General features: G+C 44.3%; 1 protein-coding gene across 5 annotated transcripts in view; it reads right to left on the bottom strand.

The window, feature by feature from the left end:
* The window catches only part of LNX1 (ligand of numb-protein X 1), a 207,855-nt gene that overhangs the window by 97,215 nt on the left and 87,950 nt on the right, over positions 1 to 22,690 (bottom strand). The window contains exon 1 of one of the 5 annotated variants that reach the window (XM_024131940.3): positions 13,813 to 14,160. The exons of 3 other annotated variants lie outside the window; for them this stretch is intronic. In XM_024131940.3, coding sequence (XP_023987708.1) covers positions 13,813 to 13,904 — 92 coding nt within the window. In that variant the 5' untranslated portion in view covers positions 13,905 to 14,160. Of the gene's footprint in view, positions 1 to 10,033; positions 10,069 to 13,812; positions 14,161 to 22,690 lie in introns of those variants that run through there. One more of the 5 variants, XM_055085964.1, reaches the window with a different exon arrangement.

Below are 22,690 nucleotides of genomic sequence, written 5' to 3'. Positions count from 1 at the left end.
CGGAGGAAAAGAGTGAAAAATCAGTGCCAAACTATTCGCATGGTGGAAAGTTCTACACTTTGGGAAGATGAGACTTGGTTTCTAAAAAGCTGATCAGCATATTCCACTGGTTTTTTTTCTGAAAGAAATTTCTAGTTCATAATTCTTTAATTCCAGTCTCTATTTATATCAAGTGGAAAAAGAGGACATCTGTTCAGACGTGTGTCAGAAACTCTTAGGATCACCAAACAGTTCTGAATTCTTAAGAACAGTCAGACGCTCAGACAATGGACATTATTAAGCTCAACAGAGAAGAATACACATAAGTTGAAACAGGAGGATTTAACACTTAGCAATAGCTTTAAAATCTGTAAGCTCACCCTGAGTCATAAAAAAAAAAAAAATTAGGCCAAGAAGCTTGAAAGAACACAGATCTATGTTTTTAAAACCCGCAAACGCTGAAATGAAAATGTTAACACATGAAATGCTAAACTCCTTATAAAATATCTTTATACGTATAAACAAGTATAAATAAAAATTTGAAGAATTAAACTAACACAGAGAAGTTTTGACAAGAAAAAATTAGGTACAGGGATATTTGGCAAATACACACAAACATAAATCAGCTGCTCCAGATGACACATACCCCCGGGGAATAAAAGAATTTGACTAATATGCTTACTGAACAATGGCACAGTAAAGATGAATAATTATTTCTGAAAAATTACCTTGCACACAGGGGGATGTCAGAAGACTGGAAAAAGACCAACAACATGTGATAGTGATGTAGAAAGAAAACAGAAGGAAAGGGCAGTGAAAAATTAGTGTATGATATATGCAATGGCTGGTTTAAAAGCTGTGGAATAAACGTTACGGAGGCAAAATTTAAAAGGTTCAGAATACCAGGGATGAATAAACAAAACAATCTGCATTTAGAGGACCGCAGATGAGCGGTCTGAGATTACGCTGAAGACTTTAATACAGTTCTTGTTGTAGTTAAGAATGTAAAGGGATGGGGAGGGGGGCATTAAGGTGAACATGCAGCGTCTCGGGAAAGACTTTATTTCCACTATTAGTCTAAAGATTCAGAAGGGGGGCTGAAAATGGACAGAAATGTCAAACAAAGAAGGTATTAAGCCCAGTCGTAGGGACGTGTTTCAGAAGGTGTCTTAACAATCCGCCATCACATCAGTCTCAATCATTACCCTGATGGACGACCCGAGATGGGGTGTCACAAAATTTATGGATGACACCCAGGTGGAGAGCCACAGAAGACAGGATACAGGTGGAAGAAAAAGAAATAAACTAGGTTAGACACAGACACATCTGCAACTGGAGAGAATCCACTGAAAACAATGATATGAACAAGCTGGAGAAATAAGAGAAAACAACACAATTTAGGGATGAGAAAATTAACCATGAATTCACACCGAGCAAGACTGGGGGTGTGTGGAGGGGGAGGTCATTGGTATTTGACATTCCAATGCAAACAATATTCAGAGCATGAGACCCAGAGTAGGGTTTAACTAGGTACAAACCCCTCCCCCACCCTTGTTCAGGAATAATCCAGCAAAGAAAGATGAAAGCAGAAGCAGCAGGAAGTTACCTCGCCTAGCCTGCCCAGATGCCAGCTCTTTTTCCGTGGGTATCACTGGCTACTCACAGGAACCCTGTGCTGTAGGAGTCACCATTCCCATTTCACAGATGAGACAACTGAGGCCAAAGAGGTAAGTTAAGGCCACATAAGGAGACGTAGAACTAGAAAGTGTCAGATCTAGGGTTTGCAAACAGCACAGCCTGACTCCAAAGCCCACACTTGTCCCAACATCAGGTGCCCTCACAGCTCCCTTCCTCACTGCCTTCTGGTTTCTGCTCAAGTGTCTTTTCCTTTATGTAAGACAGTCTTCCTTATATCAATAAACCAGGGCAAAGAGATGCTGTTTTATTTCACAACACTTATTTCTATTTGATATGCTATTTATTTTCTTGCTTACTGCCCTCTCACTGGAATATATGTTTATTGCACAATCCTCAGTCTCGAACATGCCTGCTATTTCATAGGTACTCAATACATATTTATTAAATTATATGCTTCCCAGAAATGAATGCTTTCTTTTCCTTACCTAAATGCACACTAATTCATCTATCACTGGTCGCCTAGTTTGGAAAATTTTAAAAAAAGAAAAAAGAACCCCCCCACACGTATAAAACAAAACGCTGAACAGAGAATAAGAACGTCTAAGAAGTGGGAAATGTCTTGCTGGATTTTTCCAGAATATTAATTTATGTCTACTGTACCAAGCAGTCAGTCTGTTTCTGTAAGGTACTGTTTTCATGAATAGAAATTCCCTGCTTTTGTTAAGTAAAGAATCTGAAGGCGAACCAAATCATTGGATTCCTTGGAGGTCCACATGCCTTGATCTAACTCTGTCAACCAAACCAAGGAACTAAGAGGAGATGGACCTACGGGCAGAGAAACTCAGTGAAAGGTGAGAAAATAAATTCATTGACCTGACGCTATCTTTACTGATGCCAAGCAACTGAATGGGGGATTAAAAAACAAACAAATTGACCACATTTCCCACAGAATAACCTAAATTGTCTGGTTCTTTTATTACTAAAGAAACAATGCCTGAGTTACAAAGAACGCTTTTTCATAGTCTCCTTTACCCTCCCCCAACCTGTATTTGAGTCCTAGATACCATTCCCGTCTAGTTGCTATTTGGACTTTTAAATTCTCTGAAGCTAACTATAAGTGTTTGGGGCCTTTTCAGGGAGAATCAGTACCTCTCAGGGGTTGAATCGTTTTTTTTTGTGACGTTAAAAGGAATTATAATTCCCTGATGGAATTGGGCTGCCATCCTGAGTAGAACCCAAGGAGATCAAAAGAGGGGACCTCCTCAGGGAGAAGACTTTAGAACTCAGACACTGACACCACCACCCAATACCACCACATGGGTATCTTTTTAAAATAGAAAAATATGCAGGGAGCAAAGAAAGGAAGTTGGCTTGTAAAGTAGCAAAGACGGAAGCGTAAGGAGAGCTCACATTGGTCATTAATGCTCACGTGGCAGGCATGGTACTGGAGCTGCATGTGATCTCACTTAGTCCTCCATAAGGCTGATCTCGGAGGTTAGGGCAGTTAAGACACACACTAAGCAAGTGACAGGTCCAGGGTCTGTCTGGCTCTCTGGAGTCCACACTCATGACCATGATGCTACATGACTTGCACATCCCTGATGACACTTCCGATCTTCACAGGGTTTGTCACATGGGGGGGAGTGAGGGTGGAGGGAGCCTCTGCTTTTGATGGTGCCCAGATGTTTTTCTATAAAAACTGCAGCAGCATCTTGGAGGGAAGGGTTATTCCAAATGCATTTGCAACAGAATCCCTTTGATCCTCTTTAATCTATCGTCAATTAGCTCATGAGGCCAAAAAACATTTTTGGCTGACCACTTTAAAGAACGTCTTTGGGACCACTTGTAGTCTGCTCCCTTATGCCTACTCCAGTGGAAAAAATAGTTGTACATGCTAGAAAGTCTTCAGCATAATTTCAACTGGCCAGAGAAACTACCCAAATATTTCACCCAGAAAAGTTTCATCTATAAAGCAGTTTACTTTTCGGGTTCAGAATCCAGCTCAGTCCCCCCACCTGGCTCTAGCGAATTGTAAAGGCCTGAAACAACCCGAGACACACCCCAGCAATGCCATCTCCATGGCAGCAAAGGGAGACGCAGAGGAAAAGCAGCCCTGGTCCTAGAATCGGGAGGCCTGCATTCCAGGATGGCCGGATCATCTTGGGGAGCTTCCTCAACCTCAATGATGCTTAGCTGTCTCATCAATAAGATGGGGATTCACTACATTTGCTATGAGGTTCAAATGAGGTAGTTTATCGTCACCATGGCTAACGTTTATAGTGTCCTTGCAATGCTCCAAGCATCTACTAAGTGCTTCATGTGTATATTTAATTTTTACCCCATGGGGTAGGTACCATCATTAAAAACTGACTTAAGGATGAGAAACTTGGGGCCCAGCTGAAGTTAAGTAATTAATCTATCCAAAGTTACACAGCTGGTAAGTGATGCGACAGAACTTGAACTCAGATCTGAGTGACTTCTGAAGCCACGGTTCTAATCACTACAAGCTGAAGCTTGTAACTGCTTCATGATTGGGCTCCGCCTCTCTGCTGCCACCATTTGTATATGAAACCCTTGGAATTACATGAAAATCCTTGGATTGCCACATTCCAATATGAAGCTTTATTACTGTCAAATGGCCTCAGGTTGCATCTGTACAAAACTGATCAAGGAAGTCCCACGATAGGCCTCTCTGAGCATGCCCAGGTGGTCATATACCCTCAGAGGACACTCACTTCCCTAAAGGCAATGTGTGTGGTCACATGCATCATTATATCATATCACATCTATGCCATTGCTTTGCCCAAAGCTGTTAAAGTTTTTAACAACTAACTCCAGTTTTATTGTTTCCTGAGGAAACATTAGAATAATGAATGCGTTAGCACCGTTTCCCCAAAAATGTCATGACTTGTTTGAGGTCACACAGCTTGTTACTGGTAGGACTGAGTTATTTGGGTGAATTACTATACCTCAGTTTCTTCTACAAAATGGGCAGACTGGGCTGGATCATCTCCACAGCCCACTTTGGCTCGAAAAAAACCATGGCTCTGGGCCACGGACTCCACCAGCCAAGAGACATGCTGGATCCAGCGTTCTTGTGCAAACTGGGGAAGGGGGGAAGATGGGTAGATGGGTAGGAAAGAGGAAAAGAGAAGTAGGAGCTGCAATGTCAAGGTAACAAGACAAGGAGCTAAGTGGTGAGGAATGACTGCAGGGAGGAAGCGTGGAAGATGGTCCAGAGAGAAGGACCCACCGCGGAAGCAGAGCTGTGTAGGAGGCGGGGCCCTCATCCACTGACAGATGGCTCAGGTGCCTCCCCAGGCTTCACCCAGGAATGCTAGTCCCCCCTTTCTCAGCTCAGCTAAGGCACTTGCCTACCTCTTCAGTGAGGGAGGAAAGGAGGGAGGGAATGTAGGGTTTCAGCAACTCCATTTCCTTGACCTTAGCCCATCCCTGCTCACGGTGGATGAAGTTTAATTATCAAATGTCATTAAATCGGAGACTCCATCTATTGTCGGTGCACCATTATTTTACAGAAATAGAAGAAAGAAGCACTGCCCATTATCTTTGTATAGTGCCACTTACAAGATGCAGCCTACTCTCATACTAAGAAGTATCTTAGAATTGATGAGTTGTTCTAATAACTACTGCTATTACTAATAATAAAACCCATAATTTAAGGGTTTGCTATGTACCAGGAACAGTACTAAATGCTTTATTTAACTGCATTCAATACTCACAATCTGTGAGATAGGTGTTACTACCCTCATTTATAGATGAGAAAAAGCTCAGAGAGGCTAAGTAACTTGCCCAAGGTTGCTCAGCTGGCAGAGACTGAATAGAAAGCTGAGTCAGCCTGACTCCTGAGCATGTGCCTTTAATCACCAAGTTATCTCACCTCCAACCTTCCAGTGGTGGGCCACTTGATTACGGATTTCAGGGTGACAAAGAGACTTCCCTCATGGTCTTGGGGCCCTGGTCTCTCTCTCTCTCCTGTTCTTCTGGGTAGAACTGCCAATGAAGGAAGAGGGTGGGGAAGGGGCCACAGGTACTCCCTTGGCCTACTGATCATCAAGAAAGCTCTGGATAGGCAGAAGTTAAACACAGGAGCAGTGGGCTTAGAGGGGCACCAGAGTTCCCAGAGCTGGTTCTATAGGGAACTAAAAGAGAAAGAGAAATGAGGAGGGGGAGGGACACAGACAGACAGTTGGTATTTCAGTGCTCTCACAGGAAGGGGGGTTACTGTAAGACCTATGATTACACCTCAAGGCATGCATGAGCCCTCCCAAGAAGCTGACCGGGGACCTAGCCAGTGTGAATTCATGATTCTGTTTGTTTGTTTGAAGAGGACTCCTCGAAATGCTTCAGTTTTCTGTATGAACACCAGGGAAAGCGGGGTGGGTGGTGGTGGTGGGATAAATTGGGAGACTGGGACTGACATATATACACTAGTATGTATAAGATAGATAAATAATAAGAACCTGCTGTGTAAAAAATAAATAAAATTAAATTTAAAAAAATAAATGCTTCAGTTTTCATAACCCTGGACCCTCCCCTGGACCCACTCTTGGGGTTTATGAAAGCAGGTGCAGTTCGGGGTAGAGGAAGCTGGAAGAGAGTGGGGTCCACATGGGCCAGGCAAAAGGAGGAGTGATGGTCAAGAAGGGGGAAAATAACTAGGAGAAAAGATATCTGATTCTCTCGCCTGCAAGTTTTCGTTGGCTTGCAGATAAGGGCCATTTCCTGCCCTTCCAAGGCCAATCCCACAGACGGACAGTGTGAAATTTTCTGTTTACTTTAAAGAAGGGGTTGTGTTCTGATGCCAACCGGTCCGGAGAGCCTGTTCCTCCGCGGTGGTCTCCAAAGTGATGACGCCCGTGAGGAATGTGGGGAGACTGTAATAGAACGCTTATGTAGAATTTCCTGATCCTTTAACAATACTCTTGTAATGTCTTATAATGGATATAATACAGTAATACATGTGCATAATTTATAAATAATCATACGTATGACAGGCATATGAACAAATTTATTGATACAGGTCTGTGATGAAAAAAATTGGGAGATTATCACCTTGGGGAGAAGATATTTCCCCATCCTCTTTAAGTTCCCTCTCTTAAAGCTTCTGGGTGACAAGGCCATCAAAAACACCCATCTTGGTTAAATTCACAAGATTGTTCAGTGCTTTGGATCTTGTCTTCCTTACATTCCCTTCAATTTGATAGGAAATTAAAATAATTGCTGTATTTTTCTTTTTCAGCTACTAACCCAGTACTGGGAGTTTTCCAAAGTTATATTCCTCAGAATTTACCTCGAGAACACCTTTGCTTCCAGGGAGTCTGGAGGGGGGAAGGGAGGAGGACTTGGGATATGGCAACCAGTTGTAACGTGTAAACTTTATTTAGCTCACGATTCAAACAAACTATAAAAAGTTCTGAGGCCAAAGGGAGAATTTGAACTGGCTGCACATTTGATATTAAGGAATTATGGTTGTTTTGGTGTGATATTAGTGTTATGGTTACATTTCTTAAGAATCGTTATCCTTTAGAGGTAAATACTAAAACGTTTAGTATTAGCAGCTGAAGTACGAGACTTGAGATTTGCTTCAGAGGAGGATAGAGAGGAAAACAGATATCCATGAATTGTTAATTATTAGAGGTGGGTATCAGGGTACATGGGGATTCCTTATACTCTACTTTTGTGTTGAGATTTATCATAAAAATAAAATAAAATTAAAAAAAAATCACCAAACATGAAGCAATCAGTGAGTCCTGATATTAAAAAAAAAAAAATTTCCCACTGTCTTTCATCCACCTGACATAGTCAGGTGACACCAAGAAAGACAGGAAGCCCTCGGGTTTTGCCTTTTAGACCAGAAAGCAAATGGTTTGGGACCGGCGTTGCTTTTCTGCTGGCCAAAGAGAACTTGCTAATTCTCAAGGAGAAAAAAAAAAAATAAAACCATTAAACAGGATCACTATGCTCTTTGGACAAAGAATCATTACAAAGCACCATTTTGATGAGTGAAGTGTAAATAAATCAGGAACATGCGGCTTCAATTTCCTTCCAAATACACACGTTGTAGATTTAAGGAAAAATGCCCTATTAGACATGTGTGGAGCTGCCACGCTTTGAAAGACATCGAGAGTCACTGAACCCAGACGGGCCCTGGCTTTGCTCCTCTCCATTGGAGTAGGATTTCTCCACCTCACTCCATTTCCTCTGTAAACTCTATCTCCTTCCTTCTAAGTCCTAATCTAAACTCAAATTCAGATTCTCAAAACATAGGATGAGAAAAATCCAGAGATCAGCAGGTTTTTTTCTTTTTTCCCTTTTCAGTTTTGATGGAAAAGAAACAACTTCTTTGAGACTCAACTTGGAAAGCGTTTCCTGGCAAACCCATGGAGTTCACCCTATTGGTTTAAACTTGGAAAGCGTTGGGGGTCCTTAACACAGTGCAAATGAAGTGGGGAGGAAAAGGATGCTGAGGTCATTGCACCGCACTCCTCTCCCTCAACCCTCTTCCTCCTCATTCACACAAGAAAGAATCCAACAACAACAATCTAGAGATGCCTTGTGCCCTTAAAAAAAGATGCCTCCCCAGGCTGTGTAGTTCATGGCCAAGTCTGGCTGAAGCCAGCAGGGAGGAGGCCAGTGCTGCTGCATGACCTTTACCTAGAGAAGGGGAAATGGAGAAGTCGGACCAGGGCAAACCATCTCCTCATTTGAGAGCCCAGAATGCCCAGCTGGGTGTGATTTAAGGCTCTTTTTGGCCCGTGAACCCCAACAAAGACAGTGGAATTTGTCAGAGGTGTGTTTTACAGGTTGGTTCAAGGAAGTTCTGCCAGGGAGGCTCTGGGTGGCTGGGCTCCTTGGACCCGAGACATGTGTCCCAGGAACGACACACACAGGGCTGCCTCGTAACTTCTGCCGCTCTGGGCAGTTTCTCCAGGAGACATTTTCCCACAACCTTAAATGATTCACGTTGCAAAACTGGAGTTGTTCATTTTAATTTCCCGAGCACAAAACTCTAGGGGGAATAAACCTTCCCTCCTTAGAGCTACTATCTCTCCAGGAGTCAGGGGAGAGAGAGTGTAATTTTTGCCTCCAGATACGGGCATGGATACTGTGATGCCGGTTCCCAACCAAGAATATTTGACTGTAAGCTAGAAAGAGAGCCAGCATGCCCTGGCTTTCTGAGAAGCCACACAGCTACAGTAGTAGCACCAGTTTCAAGGATCTCTCATCCCCCAGAGACCACGCCTAGCTGTCATTTTTTTTTTTTTTTTTGGTGGTACGCGGGCCTCTCACTGCCGTGGCCTCTCCCTTTGCGGAGCACAGTCTCCGGACGTGCAGGCTCAGCGGCCACGGCTCACGGGCCCAGCCGCTCCGCGGCACGTGGGATCTTCCCGGACCGGGGCACGAACCCGCGTCCCCTGCATCCGCAGGCGGACCCTCAACCACTGCGCCACCAGGGAAGCCCTAGCTCTCTTAATGATACCTTCATCTCTAAAACAAAGGACAGTTACCTACTTTGAAAAACAGGGCTCCAACTTACGGTACGCCTACTCAAAACTCACTCAGACTTTACACCATGGGCATGAACACAGCATCTACCAAAATAGGACACAAAGTAAGAAGTCTTTTCAGGGGCTGGAGGAGCTAGAAATTTGAAAGGCTAGGGAAAGATGACAAAACTTTCAATTTTCTGTAAATGGCTCTTAAGAGTAGGGGCTGGACCATAAAATGCATCTCACCACCCCACCAAACTCTAAGGTTTTTCCCCGGGATTTTTGCTAAACAAAATATTTAAACAAATGTTACAAAAGCCATGGGAGATCACTGACCCCAGAAGCAGCCATCTCAGTTACTCATGCCCGGTGCTGCTTTCTGCAAAACCTGAGATAAGGCCAGCTTGCCAAGGGATTAGCCAAGACATGAGGCAAATCCATCTCATTTAGTTCAACTTAAGCTTATACCGCACAGAAGCTGGGTGTACAGAAATTGACATCTCTCAAAAAGCTCTCCTTCTAAGGACTCACCAGGCAGAGGAGACGGACAGGAACGCTGCAGGTGATACCCAGCAGAGGAGACGCAGAGGAGACGCACAGAGATGATTCTCCACGGGGGAGAAGTCAGAGTGAGTCAGCATCTGAACTGGATCTAAAGGTTCTTAAATTATAGTTTCTATAAGGATCACCTGGGGAGCTTGTTAAGACTGAAAATAGGATGGGCTCCATAAGAAACACCTGGGGAACTTAAGCATGAAAATGGATGCACCCTCCCCTGCCAAGATTTTTGTTTTAGTGAATTGATTTAGAGCTCAAACACCTGCATTTTAAAAGACAAACCGGGCCCTCGGTTCTTTTGTGAGGGGGGTCCTCAGAACCCACGCTGTTCCAAGGACTTCATTCACCTGTAAGTCTTGTCACGCATGAGGCTGTAAATAGACCCAGGACGATGAGAAGGCTGGATCCATGCTCAGGTCCGCGAGACTCAAAGTCTATTTCATAAATTTGCTTGTGGGTCTAGGAAGTTCAAAAAGAGTTTGTGGGAGTCCGGGGGGGTGAGGGCTTGTAGAAGAAAGCATTGCCCTTGATCCCTATGGCATGCTTTTTGTAGACCCCAAGAGCAGTCCTAGACTCCCTGTCCCCTAACCTCTGACTGGGACTCCTTGACACCAAATACTCTGGTTTTAGGCTTCTTCCGTGGAATTCACTCTCCTCTGGGTCATGGCAACAGGTGTCAATGGAAATGTTTAAAGAAGCAGCTGCCCAGGGTCATAAACTCTTGGCCCTCAAGGCCAAACCAGGCAGAAGCGATCTGCTGGATTGGACGTGGTGTTTTTGTTTTATTTTGGGTTTAAATGCCTTTAGACATTTTATATATATATATATATATATGTGTGTGTGTGTGTGTGCGCGTGTGTGTGTATTTTCTCGGCAGTTGTTCAGAGGCCTCACCTCTTCCTGTGGTCTTATACCCGAATGAGTCACATGTTCAGATGTGTGTGTGTGTGTGTGTGCGTGTGTGTGTATTTTCTCGGCAGTTGTTCAGAGGCCTCACCTCTTCCTGTGGTCTTATACCCGAATGAGTCACATGTTCAGATAACTCCTGCCTGGTTGCTGTAGGCATTTGAATTTGAGACCTCTAGGTGCCACCTCTTAAGTTTGAATCCGCTTACTGGATTAGCTCCAGTTTTCCAGCGGGGCCCCAAGGGAACAGGACTCAGCCTGAGAGAGTCTTGGTGTCAGAGAGAAAGGGAAATCCAGGAGGAGCTCTGCGGCTGGAAGCTCGGGGCACAGGGCCAGCCTCACCGAAGGCCCAGATGCCAAAGCTCAGACGAGGGTGGCAGGGGGAAGCCTGGCTTCCCAGTGAGTCCCCTCCACCTTTGAGATCCCAGCAGCCTATGGTAGCACCTCATCACCCCACGGTCCCCACTCTGAGAATGCTGAGCAGACCCAGGAGCACCACTCACGGCTCTCGGTTGTTTTCCAAACCTTTGCTGACCCACCAAAGTGTTAGCTACCTCCTAAGCCTTTTTACCGGTGCAACTGACCCTGCCTGAAACGCTTTCTCCCTCCAGCTCTGCCTAATTCCTCCCTAATTACTTCAAGATCCCACTCAAAACCCCCAACTTCTCCCCAAGGTTTCCCTGATCAATTTCACCGAAACGCACAATCTCCACCTCCTCTCAACTGGTTACCTGCCCTACTGTTTAAAGACTTATCCTCTTATGCCTTGGATCATTGTTATATTTCTTATCTGCATCAATGTTGTCTTCTCAATTAGATCCTCAGCTCCTAGAGGGTGGGTAGTGTGACTAAGTTTTTACTGCCCGTATTCCTTCCAGCACCTGCCACAGTACCTGCAATGTGTCATTAATTCACCGATTAGTTCATTATCACCAGCAGCATCAGGTAACAGCTGCATAGAATTCTCTTATAAAGCATCCCTAGCAACAGGAAGCTTCCAAGAAAGTTCTGTCAAATCAGTAATGGGAACATGGTCTTTGCAATTTTCTGGCATCCCGCTTCCTGGATTGCTTCACATTTCAGAAAGAATGGCCAGCTTACGTTCGCTCAGTTATCCAACAGAAAAGTTGCCTTTGATTCATGTATTTGCAGAAAAGAAAACTGTAAGCCAGTATGAAGAGCCTTCCTTTAATTAGGCTATAAGACAGAACGTAACTCAATGGAAAGGCTCCTCACTAGCACCTGTCATGGGTTGAATGGTGGCCCCCAAAAGATATGCCACCCAGAACCTGTGAATGTGACCCTACTTGGATAAAGAGTCTTACAGATGCAATGAAGCTAAGGCTCTCAAGATGAGATCATCCTGGATTATCCAGGTGGGCCCTAAATCCAGTGACAAGTGTCCTTATAAGAAGAGAAGAAGATGTAGAATTAGAGAGCACACACATTGGAAGGCCATGCGGAGACGGAGGCAGAGACTGGAGGGACGCAGCCACAAGCCAAGGAATGCCTGGAGCCACCAGAAGCTGGAAGAGGCAAGGAAGGATTCTCCCCTACAGCCTTCACAGGGTGTGGCCCCGTTGACACCTTGATTGCAAACCTCTAGCCTCCAGAACTGTGAGAGAATAAATTTGTGTTGTTATGTGTATGTGATTTGTTACAGCAGCCCTAGGAAACTAATACAGCAACTAACAAGGATAGCAGATGGGGGCTGCGGGTGGAGGTGGAGGGGTGCCAGTGACAAGGGTGGGAAGGAATGCTTTTTGGCACTAGATTTCACAGATACCTTCGGCATCCATCAAGAGAGAGGAAAGGGCCTTTCCACCATCCCAATTAATTCTGCCATTGTATATTTTTCTAGAAAAGCTTCCACAATGTCATTATCACCCCGGAGATGCTCACTATTCAGGCTTAAGCTAGATACTTTCTCTCTGAACCTTCTTATCCAAGGTGGACTGGGGTAACATTCCAATAAGGTAGGACCAGGAAATCCTGAAATGAAGAGTCCTCAGAATGAATGACGTGCCTCCAAAGACCCAGGTCATTCATTCTTTTCTCTACTTACGGAGCATTTATTGAGCATCTACTGTGCTGGGCAAATTGGTTAGTCTGTCTAACTATAACAGAGGCACTGGTTATATCTAAACATGTGGGGATCTCTATCTAAATCTGACCAGTCAAGCTTTTCTAGTCTGGGCTCTTCGTACTCTGTTTATAGAGTCCCTCTTCATTTGCCCACTGACTCTCATTTATACATAAGCCAACTCTTGCTATTTTTTACCTGTCTGGTGAGTGAGGAGAACTACCTTTTTGTAAATTCTGCAAACACTGAGGCACACACAGCAGCACCTTTCACCTGATTGCTAGAAGCTGTTCACATCAGTCTGCAATCCTCTTTCAAAGCTTATTAACAAAAAAGAGCCAGAAAAATATCACTGTAAAGGTTGGAGATATGAGTCATTTCCTCTTACAAAATGGACATAGGTCATGGAGGAAAATGTCTTTCTTTTTTAGAGATGCATAATGAAATATTTAGAGGTAAAATGTTATGATGACTGCAATCTACTCCAAACCACTTCTGTAAAAAAATAAAACAAATGAGGCAAAAGTGACAAAATGTTAATCATTAAATCTAGGTGACATGAATATGGGTGCTCACTGCAGCGTTCTTTCTGCTTTCCTATGTATAAAAATTATCAAAAATAGAAGCAAAATGGATGTAGATTTTTTTTTTTTTTTACATATAGGGCTATCTTGCCCCTATACTGATACTCTTTGTGTTTGCAGGTATGGAGACCGACTGTCTCAAAAAAGGATGATATCTGCTCATAACTAGAAATGCCTGATAGAGACTGCACATCTGTGCATGCAGCCTCTGTTCTTAACTGTTCTTTGGTTCTATTTATGGAAGGAAGAGAAGACACATCTACTGAGAAAAAGCAGAGTACCAAAAAAGAGAAAGCAGTGTTGGCACAGAAGCAGGGAAGAAAATGCCTTGTTGGGAAAGCATTGCATCAGTAAGATGGTGTTTTTTTGTTAAATCACAGACAGCTAAGCACGCTGCTTTAAACTGCCGGCAGTGTGTTTTGTCCAAGTGCATCTAGTGCATGTGGAATTGATTCCTCTAAACCGACATACCAGCCAAGGAACGGACTCAGGTCCCACCCCCGACCATACCCAATACACAAACACAGGCAGGCACGGTGAGAGGGGCACTCACAGTTCTGAGTACAGGAAGTGTAGGTTGGCCACATTGTCAGTGTAGTTGGCAGGGCTGAGCCAAGGCAGGACGAGCAACAGAAGCGCCTTCATTTTCCGATTAGAGGGCAGCTTTTCCCCCAGCCACCTTCTGTCTGTCAGCTGCAGGGGCCCAGCCCAGCCCAGCCCCTTTAAACAACCCTTGCCATGTTCCCACAATCAGTAGATCATAGAGAATCAGACTTAGAGCCCTTAGCTGGAGCTGTGCTGATAAATCATGGGCTCATAAGAGGATTGTGTGCTCTGATTCTCAGATGGGGAGATGTGAGAACGGAGGGACCCACCATGGTTGGCAAGAGGGCTTAGGCTGAGAGCAGGCAGCAGGGAAAGGGACCTGGGAAAGGGAAAGGGACCTGCCCCTCCTACAGGATGCAGACTGGTTCTTGGGAAGCAGCTGGTACATTTACATCACTGGCTGGGAGCAGATGGGCTGGAAGCTAATCTGTGTTGGAAGAGGGCATGAACATGGCATATTCAGAGCCCACCGTGTGAATAAGCAAATACTCAGAAGCTGTCCTCCAGCTTGCTGGAAGGAAGGAAGACACTGGATGAAATCAGCATTTTTGGAACACAGCTTGGAGCTCTGAGCTCAAAGTGAATCTCTGGATATTGTGACACAGGAATGTTAAAGTGAACCAACTCCACCTATACATGTATATTTAGAATATGCATTTAAGGTATTTTACCTGTCGCTGTCCTGACTACACTGACAGAGGCAAGAGAAGTGATGGTTTCCTTGTTAAGTTGCAAACTGTCCCTATGTCAGAATAGGCTGTGTCATTCTCTCTGAGACTAATAAAGAGCCTTGACAGACAGACAGACATAAAGCACTGTCCAGTGTATATAGGCTCCTGATCTGTAAGAACAAAAGTCACTCCATTCTTCCTGCTCCCCTGAATAATTGAATTAGGCTCTGATACTAGCTGTCGGACTCTGTGCATTTCATTGAAGCTCTGAGCTTCAGTCATCTCATCTTTGAAATGGAGCTAATAATGCCTTACCTACCTGGTTCTGTAGAGGCTGGGCCATATCATCTCCTCCAGTGCTGAGATCTGTGATTCCAGACTGTACTGTCTATCTTAACACTAGGGCTACTTTGCATGCCTAAGCTCTGGAATGCCACAGAAGCCCCAGACTCCTCTCCTAGCTCATATTATATTTACGAACATTAAAATCCATTTTGCTAACTGAAGGCCTAAACCTTAATAGAAATGGCTCAAAGGGATAGTTACATTAATGACAGCCAAGCAATTACAGCAAACTCCACTTCACAGGAAGAAGACCAGACAAAAATCTCTGGGATGAGACCAAGTGCAATAAACAGTGTAGTCAGAGGGAATTTGGCATCAGAGATCTGCATTCACCCAAGGCAGGGCTGAAAGAGTTAACTACGGTAGACCCTGAGAATGTACAGATTTAACTCCTACACTTTAGATCTGAGATAAGCAACCTTGAGAAAGCATGGCATCTATTAATTTATAATTTTTTTGAGGTCCTAATTTGAATTCTATTCTCATTGTCTGGTATGCAAGAGTGAGTCAGATCCAGGGAAGAGCCGTAAAAAGGAAATTAGGTTTGGAATTTAGATGCTGTAGTCAAACAGGCTTGAGTCTGAACCTTAGCCCTGCCACGAATGGGCTGTGTGACACTGGGCATGTTGCTTAACCTCTCTGAACTTCCATATCCTCCTCTGTAGAGGAAAGACAATGATAGTATGCTTAACTCACAGTGCTGTTACGAAGGTGGAATGAAATAATGCCTGTAAGAACAAAGGACTCAATGAGTGTTAGCTATTGTTATAAATGCTGTTATTAACAGCCACTAGTAATAGTGGATGAGCCTAGCTGGCAGCTAGTTCAGCATCTATTTCCAGGAGGCTTTGCTATTCTGGTCCTGACCTTTCTTTCCTCCTGCTCTATTAGGGATGTGGCATGTTACAGTCTTTTCCTGAATATAGAGTTTCAGAGTCCTGGGACATACTCTTCTTGAATGTCCAAGATCTACTGTATAGAGCATAACTCATAAGCAACATCATATATAACACATGCTGTGGGCTTCAGAGTGTACTGGATTGTATTTCTGATAACCTTGGTAAGGTCAGATTGCTTCTCCAAGTCTCTGTGAAAAAAGAAGGATGTCTGCCTTTCACCTCCTTGTATTTCCATAGGATAAGATGCATTAATGGATATGATGCAATATAAAAATGAAGGTATTGTTTTTTTGTTGTTGCTTCTGTCGCTCTTGCAGAAACTGCTGGTTTCTTATCCAATATCTAATTTCCTCTCCTTCCTTTTAACAGCACCCAGGTTTTGTTCGTGGTGGTGATGCACTTCCCCTCTCCTATAGATAGGCAGCCATGTAACATGATACTAGCCAATGAGGTATAAGAAGAAATGACTGGGTTAGGCATCCCAGAAAGCTCTTTAAAGGAGGGAGTCTCACTTTGTACATTGCATTTCGCCCTTCCTGCCTGGTTCTTTCTGCATGGAACTTGGACGTGATGATGGATTTTGAACAGCCATCTTGCAGCCATGAGGTGACAAACTTGAGGATGAATGCTGATCGAAAATCAGGAGCCTGGATTCCTGATGGCCTCATGGCAACATCATACTAGTTGTGGGCTTCCTAGCCCCCGACTTTGTGTTAAATGAGAACAAGAAAACTTTTACATAGTTAGAACAATATAACCTGAATTTTTTATTACCTGCCATCAGATGTAATCCTACCTAATACAATCTTTTGGAAATAAAATCCTACCTTCAAATGCTCATGGATTGCTGTGTAGCTTCTTTGCTAGTAAACAGTCCTAACCCTAATCATTGCACCCAGGCTCTGCCTGAGTCCTATTTATCCTTAAATGTCAGCTCAGACATCACCCATCACCAATCACCTCCTGTTTTCCTGTCTCTTTTCTCTTCACTAGACAGGGAACTCGTTGAGGGCAGGGGTTCTACTGGTCCTGTTCTCTACTGTATCCTCACCACAGTGCCTAGAATGCAGTAGATGCTCAATAAATATTTGTTGAATGAAAGAGAATTCAACTCAGTTAAAGAGACCATTTTTTGGACCAATCTTTCTTGATCGGAGGCAAATTAGCAAAAAAGGACTTCAAACTTTATGAGAGTGATGGCAGAGATTGAGCATGTATATGGATGGATAATAAAATGTCCAGGAAGAAAGGAAAAAGGTAATGAAGATTTCTGGAAATAAGTGCCCAGGAGACTGTGGTTTCTTTAAAGAATTGCTTGGAGCAAAATCTGATGGACACTCAATGGTTCTCTCAGAAAGTAATGCAAAGGCATTGCCTCATCTCTTTCGTGCCCAGGAGAGCTAAAAGAGCAGCCCTCAGCCAGGTAGGGCCAGGAGAAAATTGAGTTCAGAGTTGGGAAGTCACATGAAGGGTGTATGTCAAACACAGTTAGGGTGGAGATGTTGACCCAGGCTGAAATGGCCAACAAGACTTGTCACCTGCCCACCTTTCCGTAGGGTAATACTCCCCAGACCTTCACTCTGGCAGTAAAATCTTCCCTGCCCTGTAGGCAGCTAGCTGAGCCTGTGTTTATGGAACACACTCCAGAAAAGGGCCCCTGATGGAAGAAAAGGTCAGGAGAGGTTCCAGGGTAGGTCTTCGGGGAAGAAAATTCCAGGACATTGGGCTTAAAGTTAATCAAGAAAATAACCCTAGAGAACCTTCAGTCAGGTGTGCTAATGCCATCACGTTTTCATTCAGGGCTGTTTTCAAATCACTGAACAATGAGCTCTTTATTCGTGCCAGTAAATGCTGAAGGAGGGTCAACTTCACTATCTCCCATTTTTATTATCTTCCATGAGAGAGAAACTCAAGAGCAACGTGACTTGTCCCATGAAACAATTCAATGTGTATGTGTTTTCAAATTCTCTCTTTTACCTTTCAAAGGTCATTTTCTCAGAGGCAGAAATCATGGCTTCTATAGATTTTTCTTTCATTCTGGGCCTGGCCTGTTGTGGATCCTTGATAAATATCATATATGCAGATGATGATATTACATAAAGCTGTAGCCTTGAGACTAAGATAACTCCTACTCAGCATCAAGGAAGGAAAAGCTTCGCCTCCACATGCCCTCTCACTGCTGGTCTGGGTCAAGAGAGATGCATTGAACTGAACCTCTACTGTGCCCTCACCATGTCCACTGCCAACGTCCCTTGGTTGGGGAGGCTGCCATTTGACTCAACAAGCCCATCGCCCTCGTGGGCATTCTTTAGAGTAGACCCATGTGACAGGAGTCTGCTAGCATCTAAGAGGGCAGAAGTCAAAAGAATTATCCAGAAAATTCCAAACATTAGCTCACACGCTCAGATCTACTTCCACAGAAGAACTCTCTAGTCCGAAGTCAGAAATAGTTGTCCAAGTCATTGCTGGTCCAGCCAGGCATGCACACTCACAGTTGGTCCTACACGTTTTACTTCAGGATTTACATTCAACCCAGGGTCTGAAGTAGTAAGATAACAATGTTTACAAATGACATGAATTCTGCAGAAAAACAGCCAGCATCCCTGGCTCAAGTCTACTGTTATTATTAGCGTGATCCTATGGACAGGCCATAAACACAGACCTTGGGAAAACAGTTCTCGAACACGTTCTTTCCTAAAGGGACAATGGAAACATTCTAAATGTGATTCATTTCTGCAAGAGCTTAGTATTCAAGGAGCCAACTGAAATAAATCCCATTGTACAGGTGGAGAAACCTACATGCGGAGTTTCTCCTGAAGCCCTGAACTGTTAGCTCTCTAGGACCCCCTGGAAGGGCATGTGTGGGTCCACATCAGTCTCCCGGTGGTTCTCAACCAGAATTACAGTGAAGTTCTCCATTCTAGGTCGATTCTCAGTCTGCCTAGTTTATATTCATCAAAGCGCCATCAGCCAAAGAATTTTTTTTTTTTTTTTTTTTTAGCTGCACCGTATTGCATGCGGGATCTTAATTCTCTGACCGGGGATCAAACCCATGCCCCCTTCAGTGGAAGCCCAGAGTCTTAACCACCGGACCACCAGGGAAGTCCGAAAGAGTATTTTTTTTAACTCATTACATTTTAAATACTGAAACCAAGAATGCAAAAATGATAAGTAAATCTGTCTTCTAGTACAAACATATGACCACACTCACACACAAGCAGCCACCAACCTGGAGGCGTCATATAGGAATGTAAGGCAAACACTTGCCTCCTGGTAACCTCTGAGTTTTCCTAGTTTAAGGGACTCCAGAGGTAGTAACCACTTAATCTAACCTCTCTTCTAAGGGGAGGAAGAGGTAGTCTACCGGCCCAGTCATAGGCCCAAGGCCCAAGAGGGCTCTAGAGTCAGGCTCTGGATTAGCTCCAAATTCTGAATCCTGGCTAATGCTCAGGAAGCTTGAGGGAAGGAAGTGTATATTAAGCATCTGATGACTAACAAATATAACATATTTTTAGAAATGTTAGTTTCAACCTACTTAGGAAGCCGAAGTGTGGAGAGACCCATAGCAAGCATGGGGCCCAACACCTCCCTTCCATGAGAGTTTCCTCCTCACCGAGGGTGCTGATGGGGCCTGTGAAGGACTCTGAGGCCGCAGCTCAGAGAGGTGATTTCAACTAGCTCTGGGTTCTTTCCTCACTGTTGTCTTTCACATGTGCATCTCATTATCCGCTGAGTGTTCAGCAGGTCTTTTTCCCAGGCTTCCTTGAGGTGTGTGGGTCACACGGCCTGCGTGGGCAGGGGAACGAAATTCCTACTCTGGGCAGCTGAGGTGCACTTGTGTCATCTCTCTTCTGCACCCCAGAGCCCCCCCCCACCACTGCCTCTTCCCAGCCCTTCCCCTGCACCACTTCTGCTCCGTCCTTGCTCTCAGATCCAGGTGCCATCTTATCCCAATTTTTAGGGATATTCTTGGCCCCAAATCAGTTCTCCATCAGGGGCTAAGGAAGGACTGCTGTGTTTCCACTTTCTCTCCAGAGAGTGCTCCTATTTCTTTCCTTGTCTCTCTCCTCTCTACCACCCCCCCTGCAAAACTCCAGCAGTGGACAGAATAATGACCACCATGCCCCCCAAAGATGTCCACCTACGCATCCTCAGAACATGTGAATATGCTACCTCACATGGCAAAAGGGATTTGCAGATGTGACTAAGTTAAATCTTGAGATGAGGAAAGGAGCCTGAATTATCCAGGTGGATTCACTGAGTGGATCCCAGTGTGCTTATACAAGAAAGGCAGGAGGATTAGAGTCATAGAAAGAGATGTGGTGATGGAAAGAGAGGAGAAAGACAGGGAGAAAGAAGGGAAAGATGGGAGAAGAGAGAGAGAGATTTTATGCTGTTGGCTTTGAAGATGGAGAAAGAGGCCACAGGCCAAGGAACGCAGGTGGCCTCTGGAAGCTGGAGGCCATAAGGAAAGGGATTCTCCTCTAGAGCCAAAAGGAACTAACCTCCCAACACCTTGATGTTAGTGAGACCCGTGCTGGACTTCGAATCCTCAGAACTGTAAGATAACACACTTGCATTGTTTTAAGCCACTAAGTTTGTGATCATCAGTTAGAACAGCAATAGGAAACGAGTACGCCTCCCAAAACAAATATATAGACGGCACAGGTTGGAAACACAGGAATGTGGGAGGGGAGGTCTACCAGAGCCTTTTCTCCTCTGCGTGCCCCTCACCTCCCCTACCCAGTGTGACCTCAGTCTTGGCTCTGGCCCCCCATTAGCATCTGTCCGCATCTAACCTCTGACCCCAGACCAACTCCCCCTCCAGACAATGCCTCTCCTACCTGGGTAAAACTTGCAGCAAAGGTCACACATAGACTCCCTTACCCCTTCTCCTCTGGCCACACTTCCTTCCGGGCAATCAGAGAAGAGCCACATCCTAGTTTACACACCAACAATCACAGAGGGTCAGAGGTAGCCCAGAAACCTGAGATAGATGCATTTGGTGCAACATCTACTGACGTAATTATACAGAAAACATGTGTGAAGCATTACACCCAGGCCATTGCTATGGATGCAAACTTCCATGTTAGAGATTCTGCGTGTGCCCAAAGACAAAGACTCAGATTCATGACTTAAGGAATGTGACCTTTAGAAAAAACACCTGCACCTGCCTCTTGCCCTTGTTACAACAGGAACCAAGATAAATACCAGCTTCCAAATTTCCTCTTACAAAATAACTGTGGTATTATTGTTCACGCTTCATTAAGCACCTTAAATGCTCTAAGAGGGTAACTCCTATGCCCAAGACCCAGGGGTGCCCCTAGGCTGTCCACACAAGGAACATTCAGGACCATGACAATGTAAGTGGACGAAGTAAGAGGCGGACAGGTAGAGTGGGTGATGTTGGCCACCAGCAGGAGTGGTTAGACCAGTGTCTTACCACCAGTGTGTGTACCTTGGCTGAAAAATTTGCAGAACAAATCGCTTGAAGGACAAAGGTCTCTAAATTTCTCCTTTTAAAAACTTAGTTGAAAATACCTCACATCTCCTCAAAGGAGAGTTGGACGTTGCCAATTCTCATACAGAGAAAATTCTAATAATCATGGGCCAAAGTGGGAGACATTTTTTTCCTCACATAAAAAGATAAGCAGACTTCCCTGGTGGTGCAGTGGTTAAGAATCCATCTGCCAATGCAGGGGACATGGGCTCGAGCCCTGGTCCAGGAAGACCCACATGCCGTGGAGCAACTATGCCCGTGAACCACAACTACTGAGCCTCCGGTCTAGAGCCCACGAGCCACAACTACTGACCCACGTGCCACAACTATTGAAGCCTGCATGCCTACAGCCCATGTTACGCAGCAAGAGAAGCCACTGCAATAAGAAGCCCACGCACCACAACAAAGAGTAGCCCCCACTTGGGGCAGACAGCAGAAGCAAGAAGAACTACAATCCTGGAGCCTGTGGAACAAAAACCACATTCACAGAAAGATAGACAAGATGAAAAGGCAGAGGGCTATGTACCAGATGAAGGAACAAGATAAAACCCCAGAAAAACAACTAAATGAAGTGGAGATAGGCAACCTTCCAGAAAAAGAATTCAGAATAATGAGAGTGAAGATGATCCAGGACTTCGGAAAAATAACGGAGGCAAAGATTGAGAAGATGCAAGAAATGTTTAACAAAGATGTAAAAGAATTAAAGAACAAACAAACAGAGATGAACAACACAATAACTGAAATGAAAAATACACTAGAAGGAATCAACAGCAGAATAACTGAGACAGAAGAATGGATAAGTGACCTGGAAGACAAAATGGTGGAATTCACTGACACAGAACAGAATAAAGAAAAAAGAATGAAAAGAAATGAAGACAGCCTAAGAGACCTCTGGGACAACATTAAACACAACAATAGTTGCATTATAGGGGTCCCAGAAGGAGAAGAGAGAGAGAAACGACCAGAGAAAATATTTGAAGAGATTATAGTTGAAAACTTCCCTAACATGGTAAAGGAAATAGCCACTCAAGTCCAGGAAGTGCAGAGAGTCCCATAAGGATAAACCCAAGGAGAAACACACCGAGACACATAGTAATCAAACTGGCAAAAATTAAAGACAAAGAAAACTTATTGAAAGCAGCGAGGGAAAAAAGACAAATAACATACAAGGGAACTCCATAAGGTTAACAGCTGATTTCTCAGCAAAAACTGTACAAGCCAGAAGGGAGTGGCATGATATACTTAAAGTGATGAAACGGAAGAACTTACAACCAAGATTACTCTACCCGGCAAGGATCTCATTCAGATTCAATGGAGAAATCAAAAGCTTTACAGACAAGCAAAAGCTAACAGAATTCAGCACCACCAAACCAGCTCTACAACAAATGCTAAAGGAACTTCTCTAAGTGG

Source organism: Physeter macrocephalus, chromosome 7 (assembly GCF_002837175.3).
Source record: "Physeter macrocephalus isolate SW-GA chromosome 7, ASM283717v5, whole genome shotgun sequence".
Taxonomy (NCBI): domain Eukaryota; kingdom Metazoa; phylum Chordata; class Mammalia; order Artiodactyla; family Physeteridae; genus Physeter; species Physeter macrocephalus.
This window is presented reverse-complemented; position numbering and strand designations above follow the sequence as displayed.